This window comes from Anas acuta, chromosome 1, assembly GCF_963932015.1.
Source record: "Anas acuta chromosome 1, bAnaAcu1.1, whole genome shotgun sequence".
NCBI classification, from domain to species: domain Eukaryota; kingdom Metazoa; phylum Chordata; class Aves; order Anseriformes; family Anatidae; genus Anas; species Anas acuta.
Window position 1 is genome coordinate 202,185,966 of NC_088979.1, and position 16,244 is coordinate 202,202,209.

Here is a 16,244-nt window from a genome sequence, read left to right on the forward strand (position 1 = left end):
AAAATGGCTTTCTAGAACATTTCTTATTAAAAAATAACTGTTCCCCTTCAAGTTGAAACAAATTTTTTTTGCCCAACATCACAAACCCTCCCTGAAATTGGGACCATTTTCCTCTCAGTTTGCAGCTAATGATCTGTGGGCCAAGGAGCCCCCGTAGCAGCAGGGGCAGATCCCAGAACAGAAGGAGGGACAGTTAACAAACAGTTAAAACTTTTCATAGAAGTTTTATATATGTTACTTCTCCCTGCGGGGATGCTGCTGCTCTTCTGTCCCAAATATCCATTTTTTTTTGGGCAGCTGGGGTGTTAAAGACAACCCAGAGGAATTATGCAGGGCTGAAAAGTTGTGTGGTCACCACGTGCATGTGGACTGGAGCTTGTACATCTTCTCTGGAGCTGGTGGTGGGTCAGGCAGGGATAATGAGGTCTCCAGGAGGAGATTTGTCCCACCTTAGGGGCAAAGAGCTTCCCCACTCCCCGTTTCTCTCCATGCTACAGAAAAAGTCAAAGGAGGGCAGAGGTTTAAATAGGGATGGAGACACAGGAAACTCACAGGGGGCAGATATCGGATGGCATCTTTGGGCACGGCTGCACCCAGCATGACACGAGCAAGCTGTGATTTATTCCAGGCTTAGAGAAGACTTTGCTCTGCTCTTGTCCCTCTCTGCAGCCCCCTGTTTGGGCTGGTGACATTGCCGTGACCTTACAAGCAGGCACTGTGTGCCTCGGTGCCAGCAATTTGTTTTTCAACCTCGTTCCCCCACTGCTCCCCCCAGCTCCCACCCTGGCCCCTCTCCCTCCCCTGCAGATCCGAGCGCCACGATTTCAATTTGCACCACCTAAATGATTCATTGCTGCCTAAAGAAGCCCTAACCGAGCCCAGGAGGGGAGCTGAGCTACAGCAGGGAAGGGGAGGGAGGGACAAGATGGGGACTGGAGATACGGCAACGAAGAGCTCCGGTGACCTGCTCTATATTGGCTCTCCTCGTCTCGGGGCAGAAGGCAATCCATGTCCCCCCCCCCCTTTTCTCCTGCAGCCGTCTGTGGGTCTGTCTGCCTCTTTCTCTCTCAGCAGACTCGAGTTTCTCGGTGTAAGGTTAGGACAGAGGAGCCGTGGAAATCGATTCCCCAGCCCTGGCACGCCGCCCTGCGCGCAGGCAGCCCCGCTCCGCCGTGAGATGCTGGGTGAGGAGCTGTCCCCAGGCGTCCCCAGGCCTCCCGTGTGCTTGGAAATCAGGGTCTGGGGAGCAGCCCCCGAAAGCGTGAACCCCAAAGTAAGCGTGGCCCATATGAGAGAGAAAAAAAAGAGAGAAGCTGCACCTATCCTACAGCTTTTGCTCATTTCCCAGCGCTCCAGTGGTGGTTTGTACTGGGAGAGAAGGGTGTGGGAAAGGGATGGCTTTGCCTACAGGTCTGGTTTCCAGCCCTGATTTACCCCAGGACTTAGACACCCCATCTGCCTCCTCCAACCCTGCCAAAAACCAGCTCCTACATCAGCGTGGCTGGATTCAGCCGTGCCCTGAAATTCTTCCTGGGAGGGAAAAGAAAAGGGTCAGCACCTTCCACAGGGAAATATTTATGGCAGATTTCCCCAGAAATCCTTGTACAGTTGCTGACAACGCATCACGTTTGAGGAAATGGCTGGGGTTTTGATGTACAAAAAAAAGTTAATAATGGCCTTGGTATTATGGTACTGTTACCCTGAATATCCTGTATGGCCAAACACTGCTGAATTGCATCCTCCTCTGCTTCCAGGGCTGGAAGGATGAAGAAACCGAGGCCCAGAGAGGAACACATGAGGCTGCACAAAAAACCTGTACCACACTCTATTTTACAGATCAGGAAACAAAGGTTAAGTGACCAGAGGGAGGAGGACGTGGGGACCCTGCTGTCAAATTTCAGCTTGAAGGACCAAATTTGCATGTGGGTCTCTTGGTCTAATGGACTCGGGCTGCCACCCTCACTTGTCACCAGCCACATTTCTGTCACTCTTTCAGGCTGAGCTGCTGGGCAATCTGCAGTTGTCTCTGCCCCTTTCCTCTCCTTTGGGGGATTTATTGCTGGGTGTATTGATTGCTTGTTGCCAGTGACCCTGGCCAGCAGGAGATGAAATATCTAGCATTACTCCGGTGCAATCAATGCCCAAATTCATGCTTGCATCCATGCTGTGCTGCCCCTCTATTGACAACAAAACACACAGTGCTCTACAGGATGGATGCAAGCTAAGATGAGACAGAAACATGTTACAGAGCTGTATTTCAAATAAAAACAGCCTCAGGCCAGCAGGGCTATATGGGTAAAAGTTGCATGGGTTCATACTTAGAAGACCACAATTCAGGACTGGTTTGCCAAGGATCTTTTGAATTATTTCAAAGCCAGAGTCAAGTTTTGGTTTGGGACATCTAGGTTTGATCTTAAATCTTAAAATTAAGCAGACTGACATGGCTTTGGATGAGGGTTATACAGGCTAAAGAGCTTCTGCAGAAGGTTGGGATATGGTACGTGTTCCTGTTTCAGAAAGGAGGGGTAGCAAAGAGGGTCTCCAACTGGATCTCTGTCTCCACAGGTTGACTTTGCAACACAACAGGAAGGGTTTGGGGAGGAGAAGACACAACTGCAATAGCAGGGTCCAGCAGAATAACCACCCGTCACTGCCAAGGGCACTGAGACTTGGAGTGACAGCACCCTGCAGAGCCACGCTGGGCTGGAGCCGTGTGGTGAGACAGATCCAACGCCCTTTCCAGCCACGGTCTCTGCTGAGAGGTTCTTGGCAAACGAGGCCACCCTGCCACTCATGGCCAGGAGCTCAGCCAAGCTGACACCTCCCTCTCCACGGCTCTGACAGAGGAGATCACTGGCAGGGAAGGCTGCCGAGAGGGGACTTGGAGATCAACAGCATCATTAAAAAAAAGCCTGCAGAAAACAAAGCCAACGACCAAATCTCCCAGTCCTGGGGACACTTGGATGTGGTGCTCCTTGCAAGGGAGTGCTGTAGAGCAGGGAAATGGTGAAACCAGGTCCTTTCTTGGTCTGTTCAACAGAAGCCCAGGGATGTGGATACAGATAACTGCTTGAAATCATGGCTGGATAAGCCAAATGAGCAGTGCCAGCCCAGCTGAGATGACCCACAGAAGACAAATGCTCAATTTCAGGGTCAGCTTTGTCCCACAGTGAGGTTGCAGGCTAGAACATCCCCCTGAAATCTAACTTGGATCAGATCCTTGGGTGCTTCCAGGAACCTGATTCCCCTCCAAGACCAATAGGGATCATGACAAATGTGAGAGAGGAGAGGTTCAGGCCTGCAGTGGAAAATTGCAGGTGCTGAGACAAGTCTCTGAATCTGGCTCTTATCTAGGGTCAAACTTCCATAATCATTGGAAATGAGAAGGTCTTTGGCACCCAGAGGGAGCTGCTGGAGGTTTTTCTTTCAAAGCACATCAGGGCGACAGGTATTCCTCCTGCAGCCAGCAGAATATGGATCTGGTGGTTAAGGAGACCAGTCTCTTCTATCACCCTCCTCTTTCATTTTCAGCCAAAAAAACGCCTCTTGGTTAAACAAATCACCCCCAGCAAGTCCCAGAAACCTTGCTGGGGCTTCCTGCATGACTCCTAGGCTCGCCTAAGAGCCATTTTGGGGCTCTGCCAGGTGTTATCACAGCAGGTACTTACGTGTTGTGAAGCACACACCATCCACAGTGGGGGTCTCCCGAGCCCAGGCACTCGCTGCAGGTCTCGTACTGGCTGCACGACTCCACAGGAACCCGGGTGAGCTGCAAGGAGAAGGGACAAAAACCTGTCAGGCTTTTCGTGGGGATCTGCAATGACCTGAATGGCTCGGCAGAGGTGCCAACCCTCCTTGTCCTCTTGTCCTGGTGTCAGGGAATGAGCTTGCTGTCACCCTGACTTTGCAGAGTCAGACGCGGACCTGGAACACCCACCCACTGCCAAAATAACGCATTTTGCCTTGTTCTTTATTTTTTTTTTCTCCTTTCTTTCTTCTTAATTAAAGCATTTCAGTCGGAGATTTCAAAGACAGAAGAGCCTGACCTCCCCTCTAACGGACCAGAGCTTTTTGATTCCTATTCGTTTTCCTAAGCCCCTTACTTCTTTTGAAGCCAAATACACAATTTGGGCCCAGTGACCTGATAGCCTCTTTTCCATTGAATAAGCCTCAGAGAGCTCCCATAATACACAGTCAATTGCCAGTGCCTTCATCCTGGCTCGTGTCAGCGGGGAGAGTTTATTCCTTCAGATGATATAGTGTGGTATTATCCTGATGAAACACCGCTGAGAACTGCCAACTATAAACTGCAGAACAGTTACTCGTGACAGATGACAAGGGAATACACCTGGATCCGAGTGACAATTTTTTTTTACTCGTTCAAGAGAATTCGAACTGTAAAGTGAAGATTAAAATTCATTCTGATTGTATCTGCAAACAAAACAAGAACAGGCTCTCTCTATATATACGAGGGGGGTAAGGGAAAGGAAGAAAAAGGAATCACAAGCAAAATTCCATCTATTTATGAAGACCTTGTCTGTTTGTATCAGAAATTGGCTTCCTAACCACTACACAGACACCCCACGTGGTAGTAGATAGTCTATGTGCAAATGCTGAAAATCTGTATTTTTACTTCTAGCAGGTGGCAATAGCTTTAGCAAACTTGAGACAGAAATACAATGGGGTTTATTTACCACTGCACCACTGCCTATGTCAAGTCACCCATAGAAATCAACTGTGGATGCTGAAAGCTTTTAAGGACAAAGGGAGAATGTCAAGTAAAACCTACCAAAACACCCTTCTCAAATTGAATCTACAGCCACGAGCATAAGAACATAATCAAAACAGACCACAGCAATGAAAATGGGAAAATCAGAACAGGTATCGACTCATTCCAACTCCTCCAAGTATCAAGAAGTTTCAAAGGCAAGATGACTTGGCCGTGAATGCAATTGTTCCACCTCCCTTTAGGTCAAGACTTCATGTCAAGAAGGAATCAACACTTCATCAAATATAAACTTCTGTGTGAGCCAGGATTTCGCCCAATGAGACTTATATTGAACCCCAAAGTCTGTCTTATATTGCAGTCCAGCTTTCAAAAAGGCGTACAGCTTTGACAAGAACATAACAAGGGGGGGAGATCATATTATTTTTATGTGGGTCTTTTCCTATTTTTTTCCCCTATTTCCACCCAGCAAAAATGTCTTGTGAATTATTTTTCCTTGATCACATCTAATTGAAGATATCTGCCCTGTGAACATCAGAGTACTTGAAGAGGAAGCAGATAATTCCATTTTAGAAGGCTGTAAATCTGCCCTTCCTTAATCCAGATACAATCAATTGTGTAATCTCCACCTTTTAATTAGAAAATTGTGAACACAGTTGGTAATGACTACAGAGTTCCTTATCCAAACTACCCCCACTTTAACATATGGTACTGCTGGGTTTATCCGTATTAGCTGTAAATAATATTTCTGAACCTGAGCTTCTGAGCTAGTTTACATCTGCCTTAGAAAAGTGAGCTTTGGTTAATAAGTTCAGAACAGGCACTGTTCTAGAATCTAACGATGTCAGGTTTGAATATTCTGAGTCAAAACCCACTTGTGACTATGACATGTGAACAATAAAGAAGTCCTGGAGGACTGAAATTTGCAATTTCTTTGCAAATTGCTACAAAAAAAGAAAAGTTAAAATCTGTCTCTGTAGGTTTTATTATTGTTATTATTTAATTAGCCATCAAAGGATATCTAAGCTCCTCTTGGAGGCAGGAGGAACCTACTGGGAGCCCAGATCTCCATCTTTACAGGAATGCTTTCTTTTCAGTGTATTTAGTGTGTTCTTTTTCGATAGGATATAGTTAGTAGGTTGTGCAGGAACACATCTTGCTTCTGTTTATGTACCAGAAAGCACAGCAATGCAGTGTGAGCTTACAACCAGCCATATCCCAAATCTTGTCAAGCCACTGTAGTAGGTGTCCTCTGTCCCCATCCACATTTCTGCGTGTTATTCCTGCTATATGAGACCTTTTCTAAGTTCACCTCAAGTAGCTTTATTGTGAGATTAATTAAAATTGTACCACGCTGATAAATGTCTTGGGCTGGAAGTGTCAGACCTTCTAATTAATAAAGGAAGAAACTACAAAAAAAACAAAAGGAGCTGCAACTGAAAGGAAAGCCACCTAGGGGTCGTCAGCTGAAAGGAAAAAGAACATCAAGCAAATAAAGCACATCAGAGGTCTTATTTTCCTTTGGAACATAAGCTGTAATTAATTCAGCTCAGCTTTCCAAGCTGAAAGTTTTGAGAACTGACCATGCCCCCCGAGAGCAGTCAGCTTTTTATGCTGCCCCTAAAATATCTGAAAAAGAAAAGTCCATGCTACCTCCCCATTGCAGTTCTTTGCCATTATTCATAACGATGAAGGGACCAGACAGCACTGAAGGCTGAAATCTCCATTGTAAACCAGACGGTGATTACTCCCTCCACTCATTTCCCACCCTTGGAAAGCCCAACAAACTTCTCAAGGTGATTTCTTACCCTCAGGGGGGTTCCCTACCTCCGATCTTTCATCGGGGTAGAAACTTGATTCAACGTTTTGCAGCAAATATAGCCAGCTCTCAGCAGACGGAGGATTAACGAAAGCAAAACACCCTTCATTTTGGGGCACGATGAGCCAGGTTAGAGCCATTTGCATTCCTGCAGCGGTCACAGCTTAACTGATAATTTGGCCTCACTTTGCTAGAGCAAAATATGGATGTAAGAAGAGGCTGCTGTTGCTCCAAGGGCTTACAGCCCACAGAGCTGAGGCACATATCCCTGTTTTATCCATGAGAACCACAGCTGAAAGTGAGGTCTTATGCAGCTGAAGTAGGTGTTACCTAAATGCGTCGCAGATGTGGGTCTAAGGCATCTGAGCAAGCTCATGCAGGAAGAGTGGGTGTTAGCTAATTATCGAATACTAAGTTATTAAGTACAAACTATTTAGACTTTGGGCTCTTTGGAACATCAAGAAATTAAGATAAAGCTCCTGACGATCCCTGTTCACACAGCTGGTGGACATCTAGGAGCTGCTGTGCTTCCAAGGCTTTATCCATAGCACGCTGGGGAGCATCTAGGCTGTCCCCTGCTCGCAGCTATCTGCAGTGAGATGCGATCCCAGAGGCAGGGTCAGACAAGTGGTAAATGAAGCTGGTGTCCTTCTCAAGGGCAGCAGGAAAGCAGCGAGCACGTCCAGCTGCCTTCGCTGCAGCAGGGTCTGAAGGGATATTTCACTTCGTCAACACATTCATTCACAAGTCCCCAAAGAAATCGTGCGCGCGTTTCTGGCTCCCAAGGACATCTCAAAAAAATCTGGCAAACCTGCAAACTGCCGTACAGCGTACAGCTCACCTGCTAGATATGGCTCGGAGGCTTTTCACACAACACCAGGGCCATCCTCACCTCTGATCCGGCTCAAATTCCAAACAGCAGCTCCCAGCCTTACTTTCACCCTCTATTCCCAGCATGAATGAGTTTCAGAAAGTCACCTAAAACAACGTGATTGAGGTTTTGGATCTGATAGACAGTAACAGTTAATCCTGTTAGAAATTTGGCTCCCGCTTCTGCCATTATATATTCACAAAAGCTCCTGCTATGTGCTCAGTCATAATTTTCTGGCTCCCATTTTTGACTTTTTTTTTATTTCAATATACATTACTTTTTTTTTTTTTTCCCCTTAAACTGCCAACATTCTGGTCAAAACGTGAATCATTGCTCAATCTCTGCTGTTATAATTGGATGTTAATACAGCAGCGGGAGTTATTCAGTCTGATGGACTAAGTTAATTTAAATGTACAAAAAGGCATCTTAAGTAGCCAATTTCCTTCCCAACAGTCAAAAGATACATTTCCAAAACACTGAGCAGTGACTGTCAAGCTATGTGGGTTTGGTGAATGCTGCTATCTTTCAAGACTCAGCCCTGAGAAACTGCTGCAAGATTAAGAGAGGAGCTTATTTGATTTCAAAGCCTTGAACAGATTATTCATGATAACACAGTTTATTAAATAGAGCAAGACAAAAAAAAAAAAAAAACAACAAAAAAAAACACCTACAAGACCACTGGTGGGTCCAAATTCTGCATCCTTAACAGATTTATCGAGGATATTTGGTCACCTGCGGGGCGTGCCAAGATGCCAATTTTAATTTGGCCTGAATTATGGACAAAGGGACCTTGAGTTCCTCTGGGTTGTTCCAACTCCTGTGCCCCAACCAACAGACCTGCAAACTCAGCAAAAAGCAGGGACACGGAGAAAAGAAAAGCTCAAGGAGCTGAAGCAGGGCTTAGACTGGTAAGAAATAGGATATTGTGCATGTGGATGTCTGTACAAGCGGTGGGAGAGGAGATGCTCCTGCGGGGATAGAGGCGAGGATCTGAGTTTGATTCCAGCCTGCCACTCCGGCGTGATGAGTAAATAACTTGCCAGCCCCGCTGGGACAGGCAATGTCATTTCTCATCAGACACCCCCAAGCTCTTCGTCTTCATTGCAGCACTCTTCCCAGTAAATCCATGCTTACACACTTGGAAAACTGGAGGCTTTAATTAAGGAGAGTTAATTGGAAGCAGCAGTAGCTGTCAAGGACAAATGACACAATAATTAAACTGGGGGTCAATGTCCCCCTGCGTGGCAGGGTAAATTACCTGTCCAAATATGCTTGGTCACAAAGGGCTTCCTACCTACATCTGTGTTTGTGCTGCTCCTCCTCCTCTCCCTTCTCTCCCTCGGGTTCTCCTGCATGTCTTTGGTGAGAGAATTCCCATCTGTGTTCCCAGAGCAAAACCCCAACCACGTCCACAGGCCACTCACACAGACGGAGATAAAGCAACAAGAGGAGACACCGAAAGATTTGGGGAAAATGGGTGATTGCAGTGAAATTTTCTTCCCTAAGCTTCCCTTAGCAGGACCCTGACAGCCAGCTCAGATGGAGACATTTACGACATACAGGGTGAACGCTGGGTGAGGTGAATCCCCCATCAATGCCATACTTAAATTTCTGCAGTTCCTTTGATCTTCTTAATGCTGCAAACATGTTGAGGTCTCCCCTCTTCCCAGTTACAGCACCAGAATAACCAGTCAAAGTGCAAAATACTTTTTCTTTAATTATTAGAAGGGCAGTGCTCAGCCCACACCCTGTAGTGACCCTTGTGCAAGGCAGTCCCCCATGCCTCAATGACACTCCTTCCAAAAGCATCAGTGCTTGAGAAGAAGCTAGGGACACGCCATCCTGATACAATATGGCCAGAAACATGGAAATTCAAGAGCACAAGTCCATGTTTCAATATTATATCTCATACAGCATTTCTCTATCTTCACTCTCGTTCTTCCTTCCCAATAATACTAAATATTTCCCCAGCTGGGATAGCAACCACCTGCTCCATCAGAATGCTGATATACTCTCCCTACAAAGCAGGAAATTTTATAGGAATCCTTGCCCCTTGTAAGAATAACAGCTTGGAGGTGTGGAAGGGGTGTCAGGAGATTTCACCCAAGCATGATGAATCCAGCACCTTCCTTCTCACCCTGCAAGCCAGGTCCAGATAGCCTCAGATCCCCCCTGTTTTGTTTCCTTCATCCCACAGTTGAGTGTTTCTGTCTGTAAACTGTAAAACAAATGAGGTTTGGCTAAAAGTCTTCAAAATAGAGCCTCATGTCGTAATTAATACAGAGCCAGCTCGGGCTTAATGAGAGCCAGTGCCTGTGTGGTTACTGAAACAAGCCTGCTGAGCAAGGGCTAGGTTGTTACCCAGGCTCTATAAAGACTATATATAGATATAATTGGGACCCAGAATGGGATTTATGTCACTGCAATGGACTTTCACAAAGTCCACCATCATTCGACAGCTCCTGGTAGAGGTGTGAGCAGTTACAACACACGGGGAAATAGTTATAGTTATTTCTAATGGTCCTGACTACTTTCCAGGTCACCTTCTTCCAACATCTTATCCTCTCCCTCACTGGGACGTGGTTCATGAAGGATTGATGGTGTTGATCTACGGAATTGACTTTAATTCTCTTGTGCTGGACCAGTTGGATTTGATGATCCCTGTGGGTCCCTTCCTACTGGGGATATCCAACGACTCTAGGGTTAAATTACCCCTGCAAGCACTGTCAGCTACAGAGAGCATGGCAGACAGACACTTTGAAAAATTTCCCTTTCTTCACTCGTGGTCTGACTTAAAATCTCCAATAATAGCACCTAAAAACAGCTGTACATGTTGGCATCAACAGCCCACATACCCCAGTTCCTTGTCTTCAGCCATGCCCTTATGGCGCTAAGGAAAAAATCAGAATAGAGTGAGCATATTTGATATGTCCCCAGCAATTGCACAGCTTTTGGCTAGTTTCCTTCAGGGGAACTTCTGAACATCATGCGTCTCTATCCTGTAACCCAAACAGATCTTTAATTTTCCAGTTTACCTTGAAATCACATTCACTTTTGTATCCACAGCTTGCTCTGGCAGGTCCAGAACCCACTGCTTGAAGGAGTCGCATCCTTTCGTTTGTTCAGGACCTGATTTTTACCAATTTAAATTCATGCCCTGCAATACTTCTATGTGAAGAGGCGGTGAACAGTCACTTCCTATCCATCCCCTTCAGCCATTCATAATTTCGCCAAATTCTACCATTCACCCCTACTCCTAACTCCCCAGGCTGAAGAGTTCCTGCTCCTTCCACTTCTGATGTGGAAACCATTCCATACCTCTGATCATCCATAATGAGTTTCTCTTTTAACCATTTATTAACTCTTTTAACCCAAATTTAGTACATAAAAGAGGGCCACCCGGTGGTCCAGGTCACCTCCTTACAGCTTTCTCCATCTCTCTCCCTTAACCACATCATCAAAAGCAATTAAGCTGCTGCCTTTAGCAGGGTGCCACCTCTCAGCTTGAGGCACTCGACCAAAGGCAAAGGAAAACAAAACATTTAAACCTTAATTAAGACTGCTTTGTCACGGGCTCAGTGAACCTCGGGTAACTCCTAAAGGTGCGTGCATTATAGATTTTAGATGTGTGAGCACAGAGCGGTGCTGAGGTTCATGCCACTCCTCAGAGGTGCTTCTAGCCGTGGAAGGGGGCACTTGTTTTATTTCCAGACACCCTCACACATATCCCCCTTCAACCACTCTCCTCCCATCACTGCCCCCTGTTCATTTTTAAGCAATGCTTCACACCGTGCCATCAAATCTCAGCTGACACAGCTCAGCCTGCTACAGCGAGCACCAACAGAGGTGATAACACCAGCTGAAGAGCTATGAGGCCACGCCGGTTAATTTGCAAACCCAAAACACGAAATCTGAGCCACGATAACCCATGCTTGCAGTTCACCCTGAGCTGCAGCAAGCACACGCTAGCCTAGCTTGAGGGACAGATTTGGGACTTCCCGGAGTTATTACAATACCTCTGCCTCCGTGGAGCGCTCAGCACTGATAGCTTTAATGAGTGCTGTAGCCAAGAGTTATCCAAGATCCAGGGAGAAATGTGAAACAGGCTGTTCCCGAGTCCTTAAACGCATGTCTCAGTTTATTAAGTGAGAGGAAACCAGGCAGAGCTCACTGCTCAGCCGACGCCTGCGGGAGCTCGGTGTACTTTTAGGGTTTGGGTGGCAATTAGCGCTGCCAAAAAGGCAACCGCCTGGCAGAGACGGGGCCAACTATTTTGGGCCATATCTACTTGCCTTCATCTGGCTCTGCTGTTTGTTTCAGTGCGGAATAAGCAAAAAGAAGTTCCTATAAAAGCCTAGCTCCTTCCCTGCAGGATTTTAGCTCAAGGAGGGCTTGAGATGTAAAATTCCTCCTGAGTGTAATAAGGGTTGCCCCATCCCAGCCCCATATTTCACCGGGTTGACTGCATAACCTAGTGCTGCAAGCACTACACGTGTTTTCCCAGCTTTCTCAGGCATTCATCCTGCCATAAAATGAAGGTTCAAGGACATTTGGTTCAGGGATCGTCTAAATGCATAGCATTTAAGGTCAGAAGGGACCATTAGATCATCGGTTCTCGCCTCCTGTACACCACAGGCCAGTAAATTTCACCCACCTACCCTTGTACTGAACCAGATAATATGGTTTCAGCTAAAACATGTTGCCTAGAAAGACCTCCCATTATGACGTGAGGATTACCAAGAAATGGAGAATCCTCCATTTCACGGGCAGTTTGTTCCAGCGGTTAATCACTCATGCCATAAACAGATTGTGCTTTTCACGTGAATTCAGCAGGCTTTGGCTTCCAATCGCCAAGCCTTACTCTGTTTCTCTTTTCTAGCTTGATGAACCCTTTTGCCCTGCTGCTTTCCCCAGGTGAAGGTACTTTGATACATTAATTTACTCATTCCTCAATCTTCTGATAAATTAAGATTGAGCTTCGATCTTAAAAATTAAATTAAAAAATATTTTCTTTGGTACCCCCTTTGCTATCTCTTGGGGCTTTTTTACAAAAGGAGACCCCAGAGCTGACCACTCCTCCAAGGATGGTGCCAACCTGTTTCTGCTATGGGCTAAGAAAAACCTCTGCAAATTTCCAGGGAATTGCCCCGCTCATCCATCTCAGTCATTGCTTTCTAGGACACACCTCCCACTTTCCAGCCCGACCTCCATTCCTTCTTACGAGACAGAGAAGTTTCCATTTGTTTTGTTTGAAGGAGCCAAAGTCACTGAACTGCTCTGTCCTCATCATCATTAATGCTGAGCTAATTGTTGCACCACTGAATATTTTATACACGGGATTTAGCACCAACTTCGTTTTCTTTCGCGAACATTTTCAAAAGCTTTGGGCCCAATATTGATCCCAGGAGAATACTACTGGGAAAACCCTCAGGCTCTTTGGGAGCTGCCAAGTATTAAACCATTTTAGAGATGTCTTTTTCCTATTTTTAGCTTTTTTTTTTTTTTTTTTTTAATGGGAACAGGCTGTGGCGATGTCTCAGTCACCATGTGGAAAGGCAAAGACAGGGCATCCACACAATGCAATTTCATCATTTCCTTAAAGATTGAATCCCCTAACTCCTCAAAGAATGAAAAAATCTCTTATTTTTCCTAAAAATACACTACCCAGTGGCCATCTGGCACAGTTCAGGAGTAAGCATGAGAAGCTTCAAACTTATCCAGGGACTTTAATGCTTAATACTCTCTCTTCTAACCACCATAAGTCACTAAAGCAAGGATCTCACTGATGCACCTACATCATGAATATCATCCCCAGGACATTTGATGTGGGGCAAAGAGAAGACCCCAAAGTTAGATAGGATCAGCCAGATCACTCAAACTAAAAGGGCTGTTAGGAGATGTAGTGCCTGAGGCTGAGATGACCCCAAAATTGTGGCTGTGCTGTGACTACAGGGACTGCAGTATTACAGCAGCACTAATACAACTGGCTCTAAATAGCATCCCAAAGCGTGCCTGGTTCATCCTTTCTCCTGCCTCCTGGTGATGAATCTCAGTTCAGGCCTTTGCATGAATCCCTGAGCTTCTGCAGCAACATGCGAGGTGCTTCATTTGTCCAACCAGTTTCTCCTTCCTTGATGCTCCTGTAATTTTTTCATGATTTTTCTCCCACCAAAGCAGAAGCTGAGAGTCCCACTGCACCTTCCTTCACGTGGAAAGCCATACACAGGACCCAAACACCCCCCGGTATCACTTCGGTACCACAGGAAGAGGCGAGATCCCATTGCAGCTCCCAGCTGCCAGGCTCTAAACTCACAAAAGGTGCTGCCCAGGGGGGGCAAGGACGGGATCTGTGGGGTGATGGAGTTGGATGACTGTGGGGTGAAGGCTGCCAGCTGGCTTGGGCATAAAGCAGGGAGCCCCGAGGGACCCACAAAGCCTCTGCCAGCTCCATCCAGGTGGTTTTCGAGCTGGCATCTTGAAAAGGAGAGGAATTAACGCACTGAAGCATCTTAAAGGAGCCCTCTGCACCCAAGATCAAAGCCCTGCGGGCTCCAGGTCTCCTGTTACACCTGCCCCCCTCGCAGACATCCCTTACAAAAGCAGGCCATCTGATTTGAACCAGGGAATTTGCTCGGGTGCATTTCACCGTGCACGCCACTCCACGGAAAGGAAAAAAAGAAAATAAACCTCAAAACAACCCTTTTGTCCCTATCCATAAAGAAGAAGGGAGGCCCAGACCAGCACACAATGCAAGGGGAAAGAAACAGGAGCAAGGAGCAGGGTCGGCCCCGCGGGTTGCTCCTCTGAAACACAAACCGTGCCGTGCAGCTGGGACAGCAACGCCCCCGCTGCTCCCAGGGTAGCTCCAGCATCTCTGGCCAGGCAGCCTCTGAAGCCACATTTTATTTATTTTTACTCTGGGATGCAGCTGAGACCTGGTTAAAAGGTTTCAGGAGGAGCAGATGGGCTCTGCACAAGTGTCTCTTGCAATGCTGGTGGTGTGCGCAAGAACCCAGAGAGCTCGGGGCATCTGGCTTCCCTACCCTGGCAGCAAGAGCTGTGGTGTCCCCTTTGCACCCCTCCACTCTTCCTTTTCTTCAGGTCATGGAAACGTGCACAAGGACAGCACTATTCACCTGGGGACCTCAGATTTATTCAGACAGGGAACAGGGAGCAAAAAGAACCAGGGATGAGAAGAAAATCAGGCACAGCACTGAAGTCACTGCCCCACGGCCCAACACAGACCTTCATTGGCATGAGGAGTGACACTAGCTTTATTAAATCAACCTACCTACTCTTCCTAAATATCTCTAAATACCTTAAATAGTGTACAAAAGAGTTAACCACCTGTTGCATAAGGACACGCAAAATCCCAGCTGACAGCATGTGCAAGCACAGGCAGGTTTATTTTGTACAGAAAGGGGCCGTGGGGAAAAAAATACTTTTTTATTTATTTTTTTTTTATTTCCCAGATTCCATTTAACACCATCAAACTGTAAAACTTGAACTACAGCTTTTCTCAGCCTTTTGCCCAGCTGTGATAGCTGTCTGTCCATCTCTTACCTGCCTGCCCACGGCAGCAGCAATGTACGTCCTGGAGGAGCAGCATCACCTCTGCTTCCCGTGGATTACAGCCTGCTTCTTTCAAAAAACAGCCATCCCTGCCCCAAAACGGCAGGCATTGAGAAAAACCTTCACCTGCACGATCAGGAGAGTGGTTTTCTCAGCATTTATGGAGAGCAGGAAATTAGGGACTTGTAATAAAACCGGAGGACGGCTGAGGATCAGCTTCAAATCTCACCAAAATTATAGGTGAGGAGGAGATTTTCCTTCCAGTTCCCTGGGATTTTATCTGAGGAGAGCTTTGTGTCTCCTGCTCTAACTTGGTCAGTAATAGCCACCTTTTTGGCTCAGGTTTTAGAACAATTCAAGAGCTCACGTCCTTGTTCCTTTACTTTGTCCACAGGACAGATTTTATAGGTACCTGTCTGGAGAGGGGTGAAGGAAAAGCAATGTTTTGTGCTCTTTTTATTTCTTACCTCAGCCATTGCTCCGGAATCAGCATCTCCAAACACCTCTCCCTGTTTGGAGACCTCATTTATACCTCTGAAGGCAGTTTGTGAGGGAGGGAAGCCCAGCCAGGCAGGAGCACAGCTCAGGTCCTTCCCTGCCCAGGGACCCACATCAACCTCCAGGATTCACTACACCCAGCCAGAGTGCCTCTGGAAGGGACAGGAACGTCACCCAGGACCATTTTCCTCCATCATTTATTAAAGAAGCCTCGTGTGACTGTACAGGAGGTGTGATGAATTTTTTCCACTTGCATAATGAAGGTTAGAGCCTACCTGCGTCTCATAAGGCTGCTGTGAAGCTCTGGGACCAGGGGATCGCCTGGCTCTAATGGTGATGTTTAGAGAGGCGTGTGCTGAATCCCTGGGAACATTTAGCTCAGCCGGTTTGTTTTCCTAAAAGATAGGCAGCACTGCTGAGCTGGGGCTCAGAGCAGACGTCTCCCCGAGGGGTTCTGTGACCTGAGTTATGCAGATGACATTAGACAGTCACGCTGGTCTCTTTTGGCTCTCAATTCTATGAATTTACAAGTAGTTGCCAAACAGTTTCAATGATAATTGTCAGCCTGTGCTGAAAAGAGCTTAGCTAGGCACACAGACCTGATGTGAAATGTAAACTTTTTTTTAATTATTATTATTATTATTACTATTGCAGATGGGTTTTGTCTCGCTCAGCTTTAAACTACATTTTCTCCATCAGGATTTAGATTTTGGAAGATAAGTTGCCTGACCCAACGGCCAGGCCTGTAATGGGACTGC

At 46.5% G+C, this 16,244-nt stretch overlaps 1 protein-coding gene across 4 annotated transcripts in view; it reads right to left on the reverse strand.

The window, feature by feature from the left end:
* Window positions 1–16,244, reverse strand: part of PLXNA4 (plexin A4) — a 405,534-nt gene that overhangs the window by 142,845 nt on the left and 246,445 nt on the right. For 2 of the 4 annotated variants that reach the window (XM_068670106.1, XM_068670107.1), the window contains exon 5: window positions 3,669–3,769. In XM_068670106.1, the coding sequence (XP_068526207.1) occupies window positions 3,669–3,769 (101 nt within the window). Of the gene's footprint in view, window positions 1–1,574; window positions 3,458–3,668; window positions 3,770–16,244 lie in introns of those variants that run through there. The other 2 variants (XM_068670108.1, XM_068670109.1) reach the window with 2 other exon arrangements.